Source organism: Vipera berus (genome assembly GCF_964194415.1).
Source record: "Vipera berus genome assembly, chromosome: 3".
NCBI lineage: Eukaryota > Metazoa > Chordata > Lepidosauria > Squamata > Viperidae > Vipera > Vipera berus.
This window is the reverse complement of record NC_138204.1, coordinates 194,790,669-194,810,387: the sequence shown is the minus strand read 5'-3', so window position 1 is coordinate 194,810,387 and position 19,719 is coordinate 194,790,669. Positions and strand designations below refer to the sequence as shown.

At 34.6% G+C, this 19,719-nt stretch overlaps 1 protein-coding gene across 22 annotated transcripts in view; it reads right to left on the bottom strand.

The window, feature by feature from the left end:
• Positions 1-19,719, bottom strand: part of RIMS2 (regulating synaptic membrane exocytosis 2) — a gene marked incomplete at both ends in the record, with an annotated part of 289,996 nt that overhangs the window by 180,061 nt on the left and 90,216 nt on the right. For 12 of the 22 annotated variants that reach the window (XM_081324262.1, XM_081324265.1, XM_081324270.1 and 9 more), the window contains 2 exons: positions 1,694-2,607; positions 11,819-11,937. In XM_081324262.1, coding sequence (XP_081180388.1) covers positions 1,694-2,607; positions 11,819-11,937 — 1,033 coding nt within the window. Of the gene's footprint in view, positions 1-1,693; positions 2,608-11,818; positions 11,938-19,719 lie in introns of those variants that run through there. The other 10 variants (XM_081324264.1, XM_081324273.1, XM_081324271.1 and 7 more) reach the window with 1 other exon arrangement.

The window sequence follows — 19,719 nt, the reverse complement described above, 5'->3', positions numbered from 1 at the left end:
TGACCACAAAAAACTCATTTCCTATCTACTAAAAAAAACCAGCTGTTTAAAGTACATATGGGTAATTTCTAGATCTCTCCTTTCTCCAGAGAGGCTTCAGCAGTCCAGATCCTGCATCCAACTGCTGTTTTCAACTGTAATGTCTCCTGCTCTTCATGGAACATCAGTTCACTATTTCTCAGAAGTCACTTTCCATTGTACATTATGAGCTTCTTCATGAGGAAAAAATGTATATGTGCTCTTAGAGTAGCAATGTTTATAATTTATAAAAACTCAGATTTTAGCTCTTTTTTCCTTTATACCACAAATACATTACTTCAAAACAGCAACACAAAAATATCATTGTAAGGTAAATGTTGCAGTCCAAAGAGCACTTCAAGGAGATAAATATTTTTTTTTATTTTCAAGTAAACATATTTAGATTCCTGATATACTGTAAATATAAAACATTAGTGATACAACTCTTAAATAAAGCGTAAATGTTTTGTTTTTAATTATTTAACTCCATAGTTCTGGAAGTTTAAATCCTTATAATAGTTAAAGTTTGACAGGAAAGAAAAAGATATCCAATTATAGTACATTGTTAAGAATCAAAGAACCAATTTTCCCAGATTATTTGCATGTAAAACTCAAAGTGTAATAATGTAAGAATACTAATAATATGAAGTTTAGTGGGGGGAAAACAACACAAATTAAGTTTACTATGCTACATTCTAGTATATACTATGTTACAGAATTTCACTTTTTACAAACACTTCACTTACCCTGGAACACTTTGATATCACTGCATTCAAATGTCACATTTAAAAGCATATAATTTCCTACCCAGACTGATGAAATCTAGAATTATCAATATCTTTAGTTCATTATTATAAATCTGTCAATTTCATTAATTTTAGCCAATTCTTATCAGTTATTAAGGAACAAAGATTACTAGATTTTTTTAAAATAAAAAGTTGAATTTTGTATTGCACTGTTTTAATTGCATGTAACATGGGGGTAATTAATACTCTTGATTTGTAAACCTTAAAAGCTGCCCCTGGGGTTAGGGTGAACTGTATCAAGACATGAATATTAATGTAGGAAAGGTGTTTAAGCCTTTCCCCAATTCTATTTTATTTATTCAAATTGATCTTCCTGATGTTGCTATAAGATCCACCATAAAACAGAATACAAAACTAATATACCATAATATAGAAAATGGGATTTTTGCCATTATAAAAATAATAGGTTTTTGTGTTTTGTATGTATGTGAGAGCACTCAAGAAACCAATAAACAGCTTCTAAGAAGTATGTTATCTTCACACAATTGACACAATTCAGTGCTATCCACTTATTCCAGATGGTTCCCAGTGTTTGGTTTTAAACTAGGATGCCCAGTTAGTCAGAAATGTAAGAGCTAATCTATAGTTTCATTCAACTTTTACCCTGAAAACCATGTTTATAAAAAGCAATTAAAAACAAAAATATTCTATCAAATATTGGATTTATGTAATTTAAAACTTTTAAAAAAGAGAAGATACACAAAATTCATTTCTAAAGCTCTACTGAAATTAGACAAAACCACATTTTAAAACATCAGCATGAAGAACCTAACCTCAGAGTAACAGTTTACTTCTATTGTAATTTCAAATACCCTACTTAAAATAAATTGCCATTCTACTAAAAGGGCAAACAGAAAAAAAGGCCTTACCTTTTTCACTAACACTTTCACTTTCAATTTCTACATCATCACAGCTTGTATATTCTGGTGTAGAAGCCAACTCTTCTTCAGAGCTGCTCAATGACACCTGACGCATTTTACCTCCTTTTTTTGTTTTATGAGGCTTTGGTGGTGGAGGCCTAATTGATTCAGACTGATCTGAACTCAAGGAATCATTTCTTAGCATGGTTTCCATTTTTTCACGTTTTGTCTTCCGTACAGCTGAGCTTGGGTCTAAATGATGCTGTTTTCTTAATGGATCAGTTCTCCTCATATCTGGTCTATCAAAAGGTATTGGACTCCTCCTAGGTGTTGGAGGACTGTGATTTGTGGTTTTCTGCCGATTGGGACTTAGTCCCTGAGTTCTTTCCATTGAATATGAACGCTGGTCCATGGCAGTTCTGCGTTCAGATGCAGACCTTTGCCTTGATGGTCGGTCCATTCTCATCATCGAAATCCGAGAATCTTCCAATTCAGTATTGGCCAAAGACACATCACTGTGCCTTCTTTCATGACGTGCACGTGAGACTTCAGCATGAATGCGCATTTGCTCTTCATATGGTTGGGGTTTGACAGGATAACGAGCCAAATTAGGATCACTTCGGTATCGTGCTTGATATTCTTCTTCCCTCCGCTGCCTTTCATATTCCCCTCTATTTTGCATGTCATCTTCCTCTAAAGGATATTCCCTTGAACGCCTGCGATTTCTCCTACTAGAATTCCTATAGTCATCAGTTTCAGGTTCTTCATATGGTTGCAACCCATGTTGTGAATGTCTGTCTGTATAATCTGATGGTGATCTTGGCATTGCAGCATCTGATGTTGCATACTGTGAATAGTCGTCTCTCTCCTCCAGCTGATTGAAACTTCTGTTCTGATCCCTGGGTATTGATGGGCTTCTTTTTCTAAGCAGTTAAAAAGAAAAGAAAAAATACTAAAAATGTATATATTACAAATTAATTCAAAAATTATTTATTCCAAATGACTGAGCTGCAATAATGTGTTGCTTTCTTTACATAACCTAACTAATCATAACTAATAGATGAATGTTATTTTAAGTTCTACAAAGTCAAATGCTTAAGGACTGTGTATGCCAGCTTTATACAATTTTGCAATATAAAATATAGCATCCAAAGTATAGGCAGCAGAGATTCAAATGTCATTATTTACATCCACAATGAATAGAGATAATATGCATTGTTATACATATATGTTAACCTATATAGAATGCTGCATAAATTAAGTACGGTAGTCTTTCCTCCACATAATTTGCCTTTATCAAATTGTATCTTTCCCAAGTATAATTTTTAACACATTTGCATGCAACATAAAATTATCTTCTAACCTGCTATATTAATGTTACTAACTCTCAGTGTAGACTTAGCCTCTTACTTTCTATGTCTTATAGGACCTCTGTACAAAGTTTACCGAGATAATGACTATGAAAACATTGTTACATTCTAAATATTTACTAATATATTACCAACAAAAATACCTCAGATTAATACCAGATGCAATAAAATAACACAAAGAAAATTGAATAAATACAAATAGGTTTTGGAAAATTCCAGCTATACTTAATTACTGTTTTTCACTCATTTTGTGAAAGAAAAAAAGAATTCAAAGCATATATCTGCTAACTAATATAATTGTCAAGTATTTTCACATTACCTTTCAAAAAAATAAACTGGAACTAACAACCTGATGTCCATGAAACTAATGATAATGACCAACCACAAAAGCAGGTATGAAAACTTTTGACCTTAAAACGTACTTCATTTAAATCTAATTAAAATCACACTGGAACTAAACAGTGATCTCTGTTAAATATAATCCATCTCATTAATCTCTTGAAATTTTTGTGAACTATATTTTACAAAAATGTTATATTATTATTATTATTATTTAAATCATGCCAGCCTGTTTTCAAAATGCAACCTAGGATAATAAGGTACTTTGTTTCAAAGGGAAAAAAATATTACAAGGATCTCATCTAAATTATCAACTTCTTATTATATAAAAAGATTTTGTAATGGAATATACTAATTGATAAAATGAGCTCAGAAAAGACAGTTGAATACCAACTTAGCCACATTTCAAACAGACCCACTGAAATTTCAGATATAATTTGTAATATAATAAGACTTATACTCTAAGCATATAAGTTTGAATCCATTTTTAATTGTTTTTTAGAAAATACAGAGTATTCTACTAGGCATCCTTTTTCTTCATATTTATTAAGTAGAATACAAGGAAAGCAAATCATATTTTAAGTACTGTATGCTGTTTCTATTAGCCAAATATCAATTGTATTTCAAAATTCTGATTGTAAAGTCGATAAACAAACAGGTCACAGTAACACTCTTTAAAATTATGAATTCAGAGAATATACTTGCTAAAATATAAAACAGTTAGGCTTACATTTCTTTTTAACATATTGTTTCCTTCAAAATTCTTCTCTGATTATACAAGACTTTTAGTTTCATAGTAATATACAAAGGTCTTTCTTTACCTGTTGATCAGCCACTGCACATCTGGGAAATCAGAAGTATCAATTTCTGGGCATCCTATAGCTTCACTAAATCCTGATAGATTTGAGGGTACCATATACAATTTCATTTGTTTTAGGAGCCCAAAATAGCCTTTTAATATAGGTTCCCCACCTTAAATACAAATTAATGAATATTTGAAGGGAACAGGTTTTTAAAATAGCTGGTCTCTAATCTGAATTGTGATCTAGAAGAAAAGTTACAAAGAACATGAGGTAGGAGCTATAGTTTAATACTGTTGTGATGTGCTGTATATAGCTGGAGGTCAAGTAAGTATTACCCGATAAGGAGGATTATAGTACTTAGTTGATTAATGATTTGTTACAGTATTGTTTTCTGCAAAATGCACATCACCAGACATTTTTGAACTATTTAAAGCATTTTTTTTTTCTTTTTATTTTTTTAAAAACTACATATTTATTAAGAGAATAAGGGAAAAATACCATTCCAAGTTTAAAAGTTTATATTCTTTTACACATGCACTTGTAAAAAATATCTTAAGTATAATGTTACTGGAAAATGAAAACATCAGCACTTTCCATGAAAATGTTTTCAAAATCCCTAAAATTGATTTATCTGAACTTAAACTCCTAGATTTCCCTGATTGTTGGGTGACCATTCTAGTTCCCAGAATCATCTGTCTCACATAACATTTTTCCAGCTGATTCAATCCTGCAGAGTTGGTGTACTCTGGGTTTTTTTATTAGACAACATCAGTTCTCAAGACCCTGGAAGCACACCTTTTCTGCAACAGCACCTGCTATCTGGAACAAGATTCAGATGGACCCCACTCTGCTTTTGTTTAGAAGAGGCATAAAAACCTGGCTCCTAGTCCAGGTCTTTGGCGAGGGAGAGTGATATTGCTAATTTCATTGTACTTGCTGTCTTTTGTTTTTTATATTGTATTGATTTTACTGTACTTTCTTTGATTGTTGTGAACAAGAGTCAGTCAGGTTCTTTCAGAAGCTGTCATACAAATTTAATAAATTATTATCTGTTCACAACAATGTGAAGTCACAGCTAAGAGTTCTTTAGTTGATGTTAGCCTCAAGTTCTTCCCAAGAACCTAGGATGTCATAATGTTTCAGTGTAGTATATATATATGTATTATGGCATTTTGCAATTGACTGATGGAAATTTTGTCACTGTGCAAATTTTCTAAGAATTCTAAGATGCTGCACAATCTTTTCTAAGATTACATCAGGATTTTTTTGTATGGAACTTAGTAGGCCTATAGTACCAAATGGGAAAATCACAGTCGGTTTCTTTTTATCATACATTTTAAAACTTTTCTTCCAAATAATGCTAAATATTTATTTATCTGTATTTACTAACCTGAAAAATGTACTTGAAAATTAATTTGAGAGATTTCTGAAAGAACCAGAAATTCTTTTGACCAAAATGTATGAAACAAAATTGAAATTGTTCATCCAACTCAAGGTTACCTAGATTCACACACTAAATTCTATCTAGCAGTTTCCACCAATATATTCCTATTGAATATGTTAGAAAAAAATGTGTTCCATAAGAGCAGTTCAGCAGTAGAACTAATTACTGCACTCGCAGAGATAGTCAACTTTTTTTATTGGATGTGTTCAAGCAGATTTAATTTGAATTCCTAACTGAGCGGACATTCCTTTGGTTTAATTACCTGTTCTGTTATTTCATATTCTCATGATTATCCCCAAACTAATTCTCTAAAATATTTAAGAAAACTTCTCATTTTCATTCTTGGACTTATTATGACATTGTTTAAATGATACACCAAATGGTTTATCATAACAGCCCAATTTAGGCTATGGGTCAAATAATGAATAAAAAGAAATACATCTTAAAACTAGATGTGGCCCAATTTTCTTTTGTTGACTTCTGTTGTACAAAATAAGGTCTTGTTTTGTTCTGTGTTAGGAAAGTTTCCCTGCTGACGGACTGTAATAGTTCAAACCTGCTCTCTACTCCTTTTTATTTTTTTCCAGACCAATGGACCTTCAGAAAGAAATTATGTAAATGGATTTTGGGCTCTGTACATCTGTCTTTCTGTCAGCAGAATTTGTTGTGATAGCAAAAGCTAACAACAACAAAACAATCAAGTTAGAAAATGGCTTGAATCTACTTGGCAACTGCAGGGAAAAGAAATCTGGAGAAAAACCCAAAGCATCCTAGATTTTATCTTAACATATTTATTCTTGGTTTTGATTATTTAGAATAACATAAAATAAAATCAGCATGACTCAACAAACCTACAAAAGAATACTAGGCTTTCAACCAGAGAACAGTTCCTACGAATGTTACTGCACATTTGGATTCTGATCTGGAGAGTTATATTAAGAATCAGAGAACTACCATATTAATAATTGGATTGATATTGAGGTCTGAACACGTACTGTATATATACTAGTAAAATTAAATAAAGCTCTGTTTAAGTTATTATATTGAGACAACTTATACAAAGTTCTAGAAAGATATATGGAATCAATATTATTTCAAAATTATGTGGACTAATTTGAATGCATTATACTTTGTATTAATGTAGGTTGTTTGCAAACATTAAAAAAATGTTTATGCAACTTCTGATCAATCATTTCAATAGAATATATCAAAGTAATTTCATTATTTTAAAGTATTTATTCATACTGTATTATTCTAATTTATCTATATCATATATTATTTCAACAATTTACTTTTACCATACTTCTACAATTGAAGTTTTACTCTATCAGATCTGTCAAATTTCTGTTTTCACCCATCTCGGCTTACAGTATATCTCAGTTTTACCATTTGGCTATTATCCAATACAATTATTCACTATATCTTTGGATTGTCTCTGAGTTCCTTCATCTCCCCTCCCTGACTTTTGTCCTGGCTTGAGAGTGCCGATATATATTTCAATGACCCTTGACTTTCTAGCTTCCAATCTCACTTCTTTGCCATAGATCTGCAAGTGGTTGAATCTGCTCTAAACATGTCTGATCCATTAGTACAATCTGCATTATTATAATCAGATTTGATTATTTACGAGTAAAAGAAAGAGAGATTTGGAATCAATTCTGTTCATACTTCTACTACATATTTTTTGCCATTAGTACAGGGGTGCTGAAAAAATGGATGTGCCACTGACCTTTGAATTCTGGCCATCACAGCACCCCTATGGATACATGATCACAATCCAGGCACTTGAATGCCAAGTTCAAGATTACAACTTTGCAAGGAGTTGTAATCATGTGATTGCCATTTCAAACCTCCTCCACTGGCTTCAATGAAAAAGCCAACAGGGAAAGTCACAAGTTACTCCTATATGTCCCACTGTGCCCTTCCTCCCTTGGCTTTCCTGCGCTTATGCTGCACTGTACCTTCCACCCCACAGTCTACTTTCACTCACACTGCACTGCACCCTAGACACCACAGCCCTCCTGCATTCAACTACACCCTTCCTCCCCTTGCCTCCCTCAACTCATGCATGGCCTATATCAGATCTCTCAGGGCTTCCCAACTCCCGCTTCTGCAGCATCCACGCATGCCTTACCTGAGACTCCCATCATTTTCTGCCTGTTGGGATTGCCATCACTAAATGAAGCAGTCATATGACATCACATGTTATGACCCTATTGCTTAGGAACAGCAACCCCAGTCCTAATTGTCATCATAACTTGAGGCATACATACATTTGATTCAATGTTTCCTAATGACTCCTACTTTATTTGAGGACACACCACATTCAAACACTGTACAAGTTGGTTTGTATTGCAGCATTCTTTTCCAGTTTAGGAAATTTCAGGAACAAATTTCCCACCCAAAGGCAGGACAAAAAGCAATGGATGGAAACTAATCAAGGAGAAAAGCAACCTAGAACTAAGGAGAAACTTCCTGACAGTTAGAACAATTAACCAGTGGAACAACCTGTCTCCAGAAGCTGTGAATGCTCCAACATTGGAAGTTTTTAAGAAGAGACTGGACAGCCATTTGTCCAAAATGGTATAGGGTTTCCTGCCTGAGCAGGGGGTTGGAATAGATGACCTCTAAGGTCACTTCCAACTTTATTATTATTAAATTATTAGCACTGTGTATTTTAAAATGAAAATGAAAAAACACCACCACAGATTGGTAAAATAATTCATTTTAGTAGAATTTTAAGAATTATTTTAAGACACATTTCAAACATTTACTAAAAAAACTATTGTATGCATATCTGCAAACAAATTAAATAAAAAGGTTACCAGATTGGTGACACCTGCAAAAGTATAAGACTTCTAGTTACATTGTTAGAGTGAAGAAAGGCATTTTGGATACAATTTGGTGCTAAAATTTGGGGCACTATGTTAAATATGTTTGCCATCATTTATATTTGCTACGATAGTTACACTGCAAAGAAATTCTTTACTACTATGTGCCACAGCTGCAAAAAATATTTAAATTGGGTTTAATGAAATGTAAGTACACCAATTAAGAAAACAGTTTTAACTACAGAGCTATATAATTTTTCAAAAACAACATTAACATATAGTTGCTAAAATATTGGTACTAATATTACCAGTTATTATATACTGTTTTAGGAATCTAAAAATAATAATGATTATAGGCAAAAATGGAGCTGGGCCAAAGACAGATGATTAAAGAGACCTTTTAACATTTATAGTGTATCTACTGTGACATTTATTTCAAAGAAAAGCATGTTTTTTTTTTGCAAAAGAAAGACTTGGTCAATTACGAAATTTCAGCTCTTTTATGTCTCAACCATGAACAATTATCTACATTCAAAAATCAATTGTCATGTGTTCCTCCATAGTCAAGATACAAAATTAGCCTTCTATTCATTATTAGCAGCAATTAAAAACAGGTGAAAATAGTTCTTGACAATAAATTTTCTCTTTTGATCCCAAATAGTTAAAACAAAAGTAAATTCCAAGGAACTGTATTGTTCTTCCCTTTAAATACATACACACACATATACACAAAACAGTGCTGTATTCAATTATATGGGTCAATGAAATTTGCCCAGAGCAATTCTAACCTCCACTACAGTTAAAAGATTTTTTTTAAAAAAATCAAGCCTCTGATAAACCAATATTCGTATATTAAAATTTGAAAAAGCAGCAGCACTTATAAAATAAAGTGGTTTATTTTAAGAGTATTGCTGATTTTTATAAATGAATAAATTTTAAACTGCTTGTTAGATAGACTGAAAAAGATTCTACCCTTACTTTAACATGATTAAGATAAAATCATTGATTGATTGATGATGTGCTATCAGATATTTAATTAGAAGCATATTGTAGGATAGATAGAATTTTTCCTATAATTACAATACAGCATTAGGATAGAACAAAACAATAAACCAAAAACAGATTTTAGTTAAAAAGTTATTTTGGTGGATAAAATATAAACACTGAAATAGATGTTCACACTAGATGCATATTAGCAATGATTTACTGTAACAGCCATGGGCTTGTGCAGAAAAATATGCAGCTTCAGCACAGTGGAGTTAGGAATTGTAGGAAAATCACTCATGTTTAGGAGAGCATAGAATTCCACAGTATCACATGCCTATAGGCCACAGTACAGTAACATTAAATGCAGTGGCATTGCGGTGTTGTTAGTATAAGCAAAGGGATTATGATATAAACAGGAAGCTGTTTATAGCTAATAAAAGAAAAACCACTTAATAAGCTCTCTAAGTGTGAGTGGGGGAGGCTATTGTTAATGTGCAAAAAATGTCAGTCAACAACTCCTCAATATCTGGAAAATAGAAGTCCTATATTATTAGGATGGTACAAAATCATGTTAATATTAAGTATTAGCTTTAACATATTGTTTCCCAAATTAGCTTTCAGCATCTCTTTACAGTTGATTTTAGCTGCTAATAATCAAGGAACATTTTCTGCTTAGCTAATTTGTTGTTTTTTTAATTCTCTTCTCCAAAGGAAATGTAAAATATGATTTATTTAAAAGATGTGTCATTCCTGTTATTATTCTAAGCATTCTTTTAATAGTGAAACCAGACATCAATTAAGTTACAAAGATCATATACAGCTTTATTTTAAATAAAATCTCAATGGGACTTACTCCTGCGTTAGCATACACAAGACTATGGTCTAAATCCTCTAATAATGCAAATTATTCAGTTAAGAAAAACTATGTAGTTACTTTTATCATATCATGAAAAGAATAACAAATAAATGCATATTGGTTAGATTAATTCTTGAATTAACCACAAATGTGCAATAAATAAATGTTCCCCTGTATGTTATAGCTACTAAGAAAACTGAAGTATTCAGTTCCTTATGTAAAATGTAGAGGCCTTCGTAAGTAGAGACCTTTAAAAGATTTACAACTTATACAATTGTGTACATTTAATCACAAAAATAGACAGGACTGAACCTTTCTATAATTCTATTGATGCCCTATTTAAATGCTTCCCAGCATAGTACACTGACACTGAAAAAGGCTTAGGGTCCTTTAAAGAAGCGAAATAGTCCTAAACGTAAAATGATTATATTAAGCTCAAGGCTTCTGTCATTAACAAGTTAATTGGAAAATGTACATAGCTAGCTTTCATACAAGATTTAAAGACACAAAAAGCATACAGAGAAGAGGGATGTTTTCACAAAAAGTAAGCATGTAGTCTGAAGAGTAGGAACTGTAACAATAAAAATGAAGAGGCTAGAACAGATTTTACATGGTTGAAAAGAGTAACTACTATAATCTGAAGGCCTTGGGATATGCACTTGGGAGTATATGCTATGTTTTGTAATAATTTTTATTTCATTTTTTTAAACTGGTAGGATTATAGAATCCTAAATATGGAGATAGATTTATATTGCTACATAATGTATTGCTGCTTCAAAAGGTAAAAAAATAAGATAAGATGCAAGGTAGATTTAAATACATTTAAATGCTTGAATAAATTAACATTCACTGTATAAGCACTATATGCTCTTTTTTCTATCATTTCATTAAAAAGCAATCACAATCCATAATGAAACAGTGGTTAAATCTGGATGACCTACTGCAAAGTGATGGTTTAATTGTTCCTGTGTTTACTTAAGAAATATTTTTTAAAGTGCTAAACAGAAAATCTTTCTTCCCCACTGACACTCACACATATACACACACCAAAAATACATTTTACACATTTTGCTAATAGCAAGCAGTATTGCTAATTTACACCTAGAACGTATTGTTAATGATAACATTTTGAAATGAGCAATTATTTTGCTTAACATTCTTTGAGTATTTCATATATGAATGAAATCTGTACTTGCTGCTACTTAATCAAGCTATTTAAAATACTTGTAGATATCCACGTTAACATGCATGTTTTAATGCAGTAATGCAGTCCTATTATTTTAGCATAATAAATTTAAATATATTAACCAAAGCAACAGATGACCAATGATGGATTCATTAGAATGTCAAGCATCTTTACATATCAAGATCTGTTTATGTAATTGCTCACTGAAAAACAGAAAACAAACAGAAACAGAGAGAGAGAGAGAGACAAACACACACACAAACAACTGCTCTTACCACCGTTCCAGTGCTGAAGGGGAAAGGCTCTATTATTACTTACCTAGCATTATCCAATGTTTGTGCAAAAAGATCATTTTGTAAAATATTTGGAGATGAGAAAACCCCATGAAAATGTGATAACACTGAATTGCAGACCTGTCGCAATGTCTCAAATTGCATTTTTTTCCCTTCTTCCCTGCTATTCCTTCTTCCCACCTGTGCAAAAAGTCATTTATTTTGCAGTCACCATCAAATGCAGATACGACAATCAAGTTCCATATTTCTCCTGATCTCGATAAAAACTGTAGCTAAATGAGCAGGGATGGAGAATGGGTTGTAATGTCATTCTTCTAATTCAGTCATAAAAAATGTAAGACCCACACTGATTTCTCATCACTAAAGCAGGGATTCCGAGCAGCAGCAATTTTTCTGGGCATTCCCAGCTGAAGTGTGAAGCTGAACTGCATTCATGTAGTCTCTTCATATTTCTCGATGCCTCTTAAAAACACACACACGGAATAAATGCTGCCCTCAGGAGTTTCAGCACATCTGGCTGCCAGCAATAAAATCTCAGAAGTAATAAAAATGAGGATGAGGATCCGCACAGTTACTACAGGCTAAGAGGAGGAGGGATCATCCTCTGCAGCTTCTCCTCCACCCTTCCTGCTCTGAAAAAAAAATGACTAGCACCAATGACAGAATACATAGGTCCCTTTTTGTTTTAGAGCTTGAAGGCAGCAGCACAAGCTGAAGGACCCTTCTAAAAATAGTAAGAGATCTCTAAAAGATCCCTATGAAGTGAGGAGGCTACTGGAATAAATTCATTGCTTCCATTTTTTTAAAAAAGCTGCATCATTATCTGCATGTGATAAGGGTTATTCTGTGACAAAGGTAATTCTGTCCTTTGCCCGTTTAATTTATTTTCCACGTACAGCTAAAGAACATACAGCCAATACTTTATTATGTTGCATTACTTACTGCACACCTTGTGCTCATGGCACTAAGACAATTATTTTTTTTACCCAAATTTGCAAAATCTCTCATAGCAACTTCCCTGAGTGATCCAAAAGCAGAAAAACTGCAGCAGCCTTTTGAAATTTGCTGCATTCTATTCGGTAACAGAAGAAGGAAATTAAACCAAGAAAAGAGTCTTGACATATTAAAAAGCATATGAATGAAACTTAGCAGTCCATGAGTCGACCAACAAGACAGTGGCTAGATAGGAGTGGACCACCCACCCACCCCCAAAATACAGCCAGATTGTATAACAAACAATTTCTCCTGAACAGATAAATATCATGCCACTATTATCCATGGCTGTGTCCTATTGGATCAAATTACAGTGCAAGAATACAAGATTGTCTATACTATCACCAGTAAAGGAAGGATACCAATTAGCACATTATAGTTTGGAATATTTAATATTTATACCATGCATTTACAATCAGGAACACCATTAAAGTCTGTGCACTGAAAATTATTCCAAGAGCTAAGGAAAATGGAATGAGGAAACTAGTGTGACCATTGGAAATCATAAGTTTTATATTTGGCACTTGAAGGTAAGTATTCTTGTTGTTCTTAGATTGACCTACATGTAACAAATTTACAGAGTTATTCCAATGCAGCATAGAATTTAACAAATTTGTTTACAATTTTAATCATATAATACTATATACATCTACTCAGAATGTTCCATTAAATTCACTGGGATTCATTATTGTGTATCAATGTAGTGATCCAAAGGACCGCTAACTACAGTTAGCGTTCTATATACCACTTTGCTGCCTCCTGGTGCTCCTCTGGACAATATGATTGTATGTTACTTTTTTTGCTCTCATGCTGAAGAATAGCTAAGAAGAATAGGAAAGATTGGCCTATTTGCTTTACTTCCTATAACATTTTTTTTTTACTTTTTAAAGTATAGGTACCATTTTGCATGATTTTCTGACTGAAGTCCAAATATTTATACAAAGATTTTGGAATATATGCAAATTTTCCATAATGCATGCTTTTTTGCATACTATTATTTTCCATGATGTATGAATGTATCAACACAATTGCAGTTTTATATACTGTATGGAGAATTATCACAATAGATAACAACAGCAATCGCATTAACACCTTTGTCCATAAATTTTGTATGTAAACAATTTTGCTAGTCCTATCAAACGATTGTCACCAGACTTGGAAGGAAATGTTCTAGTAAAAAAAAAAAAAATTAGGCAACAACAAAGGTGAAGAACTGATCCAAGATCCTGAATAATACTGAGCCAGATAAGCAAATTGTTTGATATAAACTTACATTCTTGCTCAAATTACTTCTATTTAGTGATTGAAAGTCAGAACACTACTGGAATTAGTACCAAGGGCTCGCCTGCTTGAGGTGAAGGGCATAAAACCCTTCACCCAACCCCAACAAAAACTGCTGAGTCAGCTCCACGGGCTGTGAGATTTCTAAAGCAAACCACCTAGGATTTCAGTGCTTTCAAGTAATATATTACAGTAGCAAACTGAGCTGAGTGGTGACTCAACTTCTGCTCCTATTTAGAAGTATTGCTCCCTGCTTGGCTGCCTGCTGCAGCTCTTCCAAATAGGAATATAGCCAACAATCAGTGTTTTTATCTGCAATGTTTATTTACTCCAGAACACGAAGCCCAGGGTCAGGCATCATACCAGGAGTATTCTAACAAAGGGAATAAGCATTGCAGAAGTGCCATCACATGAATGCTGAGCAAGGCAAAAGTAATTAATAGTGGGACAGCAGCATGGTGGCAGCATACCAGGAAGAAAACTGAGGAATGAAATATCAGAAAGCATCAACAGGATTATGATAAGGCTAAGATGCCTGGCACTGAAAGGGAAATCTGAGCCAAAATTAGCACATTATAGGAGAGGAGAGGTTAAGTGGCATGATTTTGCTTCAGCATATCAAAGAGGTTTTCTGTGACTGGGCTTACCTAATATAAAGCATTTTTTAAATTTGTGTTTATACAGCACCCTGAGCAGAGAATTTTTTACTTTCTTGGCTTTCTATCTACAATGGTCCAATGAAAATTGATTCCCTTTGAACTTGAAGGAAAGGAATAATCTTTTTGTTGAGGGTCCTGGGTATCTAAGGGATTCCACAGCAATGGCATGTACTAAAGTATTACAATATATATAGAGATATATATAAGAATCAATAAAATCCTAAAGTATTTATATAAACATTCCCAAAAGTTTTAGTTATGCAGTACATTTTATACTAACAATGTAGCATAGTGGCTATAATTTCAGAGTGAATTTACTGCAGCTTCAATCATAATATTTCAAATAAATTATTGAAGGTCCCAAATCATTGCTTCCTAGAATGAAAAAAAAAATGATGGTTACAGATACCATCTTTTGGGGGGGGGGAACTTATATAGGAATTATTCAGAAGAATCACTTCAAATCATCTGTGACCACAACACTTCTCTGACATTCATTAAAACAGCCTGATTTTTTTTCAGAATTTTGCGATCTATGCTTACATAGTGTTCAAACATTTCTTCCAAATCATTTTTGAAATGTATATAGCCATAGTGATTTTTATCTGACAAAATTATCAGATATCGGGCTCATCCACATATCCTCCTTGTGCCAGTACAAGGACAGGCCACTAACTATTGCTTGAGAATAGGAACACATAGCACACAAAGTGTTCAGTTATTGTACCCCATCACAAAAGTATACTTTCCCCATCTTTTCTTGCTTTGAGTCGAAAGAGATCTTTCCCAACTTCTGCCAAAAAAGATAGTGCTACGTGGTTCACCTGCTATGCTTTATGTTGTAGTATGTAAATGCCTCCAATTGGCAACTGTGTATGTATATGCCTTCTCATCTCCATTCATAGGGTGCTGCCTGCCAAGGCCATTTCATCCTGGGCTGCTGGGGACCTGTCCTCTTCTGAAGAAGCTAAACATGATGAACTGATGAACTGGGCCTTTTTTTCCTTTGTTTTACTTGTAGACTACTGGAATGGCAAACTGTTGCCTATTTTTCCTTTTGTTTCATCAGTCTTTAGGTGCACCAATAAAAGTTTTAAACTTTGTTTTTTGTTTTTAGCTTTTTCGTTGGTCATCAATGACACAGAGCTTTTTGAAAAAATAGATGAACTTGGCCAGAATTCTCTCAATTATCTATTCTAGTCCAAGTGACAGGAAGCATAGTAAAACTGTGGTGTTTTTTTAATCCTACTGTCCAGCAATGGATGGATGGGAAGTCATCAAGGGGGGGGACACAGCAGGATGGAGGGGGAACATTATGCCCTCAGAGACTGACCACAGAAAGAAAAATAATTGCTACAGACAAGCAAGTTGCAGTTGCCATGCAGAAGATCCTATTGACTGGTTCCAACTTAACAAATTTGTTGGCGCTGAGTGAGCAATGAACTAATGCAGGGGTACCCAACCTGTGGGCCACCAGGCTGCGGGAATGACTGGCGAGTGAGTGCACGTGTGCCATCAGGTGGGTGCTAACACCCCATATGTGCATGTGCAGGGGCGCTAGCACCGCCACCAGCATCACACAGGCACTAGTGGCCCATTTGTGGTTACACATGGGTGATATCCACCTGTTTGCACATCCTGTGCATTAGTGGCCTGTTTGCTCATGCACACGGACACTAGCAGCCCATTTGCGCATGCACGCGGGCACCAGTGCCACCTCCAGCGCCGTCATGGGTAGGTGTGGCTTATTGTTCATGCACATGGGCGCTAGTCCCACTGCCGTGCATATGCCCATTTTACATAGGCACATGTGTGCACACACATACATGCGCACGTTCATTTCTCTGCTCCTCCCTTTCTCTCTGGGCCACCAACCCGGATAGGTTGGGAAGCTCTGAACTAATGAATACAAAGTGAGTTTCAGCAAAGCCTCCTTTCTTCATTGTTGTCTTCAAGTTCAGCTACAGTGAAGACTTTTGATAATTTACTATGATGTCTGAAACTATGATTACAAAGAAAGGAACTTAGAAGTCTAGGTAACCACTGCCTATGAGAAAGGAAGGAGCAGTTCACTCAAATTCACTTCTTACATCTTGAAGGATCAAATCTGGGTCGGTCACCAGGACCAGAGGTTTAGTCTACCAAGCTTTCGGATTCATGCTGGAGCCCATCCTTCGGGAACTTCTCTCTCACCAAAATTTCCCTCACATTCTGGTTTGAAAAAGGGGTCAAAAATTCCATCTACATTGATTGAAAGCCCTCTCTCAATGGGGTGGGGGAGAATACAACATCACCTGTCTCCTTTTTACAACAATTCAGCAGTTCCAAGAAGGTTCCACACCCATTTGCATTTTTCAGGTGACCCTGAGGGCACAGATAAACCTCCAAGTGGCCTCAACAACTCTCAGAAAGAGTACTAACAACCAGATGACTACAAGGAATATAAAACCTTCCATTCTCCACCATTCATTTATCTTGAGACACATATATTTGCCTTCATTCGTGACTTCTTACATCTGCCAATAACCAATGACTACAGCAGCCTAATAACATTCAATTTTCCTATAAGCATCTAAAATGTTGTAGCATCTTATTATGACAGGATTAAAAATCAACACTATTCACTGGTAATATTAAGTAAGTTCTATGCTCATTTTCCTTACTGCCTTGGCTTATGAAACAGAAATCAATGGATAATCCATTTATACTGTGTGAAGCTACTTATTGTTGTAGCCAAAATCTGGGTCACGTATAGCAACTGCATCACATTGAAGATACAACATAAATTTATTAGCATGCATACTACACAATGTACACTGAGCTTCTAGCAAAGCATTGGCTGTTTGCTGAGCAGTCTTTAACAAAAGCAACACCACAGCTTATATATATTTAGCCTACTACATTTCAAAGGAAATACAAAAGAAAAAGGCAGACACAGAATAAATTACAGCACGATATTAGGATGTCTTTGATAAATCCATCTGGGTGACCTTCTCATTATTTCTCTCTTCCTACTAGATCAGCATGTTAGCTACTGTATATACCATCTTTAAGATTTACTGGGTTTACTGGGCCACTGATCCCTATCCAATTCCTTCCTCTGTCACCATTCAGGGTCAATTCAGCTTGCTGTGAATGTTTTCTTATAAACGCACTTTAAATAGTTCACATATATGCAGACACATCTCATGGGTGGTGGTGAATCCAATTCATATGTGCATGGGAGGTATCTTTTATCACCATGTTACTGAGAGTTGCTGGCAGTTTATCACATTGTTTTCAGGTGACTGGTAAGGGGCTCTTCCCTCCCAACTACCATGCTTAATGGTATTAATATATAGTTCTTGATATTATATTTTGTGGGCCTTTTAGTGTAGAGGGTTCTTATTTTTATTGTGATTTCATAGTTGATTGTGTTAAGTTGTAATACTATTGCATTTTTTATTCCATATTTGTAGTTCAGTTGTGTACAGCTACTGCTACTGTATTAGTTCCAAGTGGGTTATTGAATAAATAGACTTCAAAATTGTAAACACATATTTTAGGGAATAAATTTAATTTAATTTTAATTTATTAATATTTCTATACCGCCCTTCTCCCGAAGGACTCAGGGCGGTGTACAGGGCAAGAATAAAACACAGAAATTTACAAAAAATAAAAGATAATTAAATACATGCCCGATTAAAAATACAGTTAATACATGGTAAAAAACCCCCAATAAAAATAGTAAAAAAACCCCACCAATCCCCCCTCAGGCCAGGCCGGCTTGCTCGAACAAGTATGTTTTCAGATCGCGGCGAAAGGAGCGAAGATCGGGCGCCATCCGGAGCTCAACCGGTAACTGGTTCCATAGCTCCGGGGCGCCCACAGAGAAGGATCTCCCCCTGGGGGCCACCAGTCGGCATTCTCTGACCGGTGGCACCCTGAGGAGGCCCTCTCTGTGGGAACGCACAGGGCGGAGGGAAGTAGACGCCGGCAGCAGGTGTTCCCTAAGGTACTCCGGACCCCTGCCATGTAGGGCTTTAAACACCATTACTAGCACCTTGAATAAAGACACAAAGGCTATCAAAGGCATTTCATCTGGGATAATTTTATGATAAAGACATAAAGAAAAAGGTAACTACCAGCAATGGAATGATAATGCTAATATTGTTAATAATAGTACAAGCATTGTAGCATGAAAATGATAGTAAGTACAATGCAGCTCACCATACAATGCACCTGGAATCAGGATTTCCCATTAATTTTGGATTGATTGTTATGAAGAAAACTGAGAAGTTCAGGGAAAATATAAAAAATATATTGGAGAACAAGATAAAATGAACATTATCATGTGTTGTGAGGCCTACATGTAAATTTTAATGTTTAATTATTTTATTAAACTTACCCCAAATTTTCTAATATGCTCTGCAAAATATCTCAGTTCAAGTTATGATGCCACCCTACCATTTGCTTGAAAATGGGAAAGTGAGGAAAAGTACACCAAAAATAATGAAAACTACCATATTCTTGTTTATTATGCATCAAAACATACGTTCAAGGATGTAGAAAAGACAATAGGTGAGTCTACTGCCTGTCTTTCATACCTGTGTTCCCCAACTCACAAATAAAATGTATCATCAATACATTGTTTTGAATGTTTCCGTCACCACAAAAGTTACTAATCGCTGCTAAAGCTATACATTTAACTTCTCTCTATTGTTAAACTAAAACTGAATATTTAAGTAATGTTTCTAAGTACAGTTTGAGACTCAGCTGTTGTATTTTTAGGATGCACAGAAAACCGCAATGCTAGTCAGATTGCACTTCAGAAGATAAATCAGATACTTAGTACAGGATTCGCAACAATACAATCAATTTATTTTATTGATTTTATTCATTTATACATCACCTTTCAAAATAAAATACTTCAAAAATAGCCCATAATATGAGTACTAAAGCAACAATAGAACAATAGACTACTGCAATGCGGTCTACATGGGGCTGTAAGAAG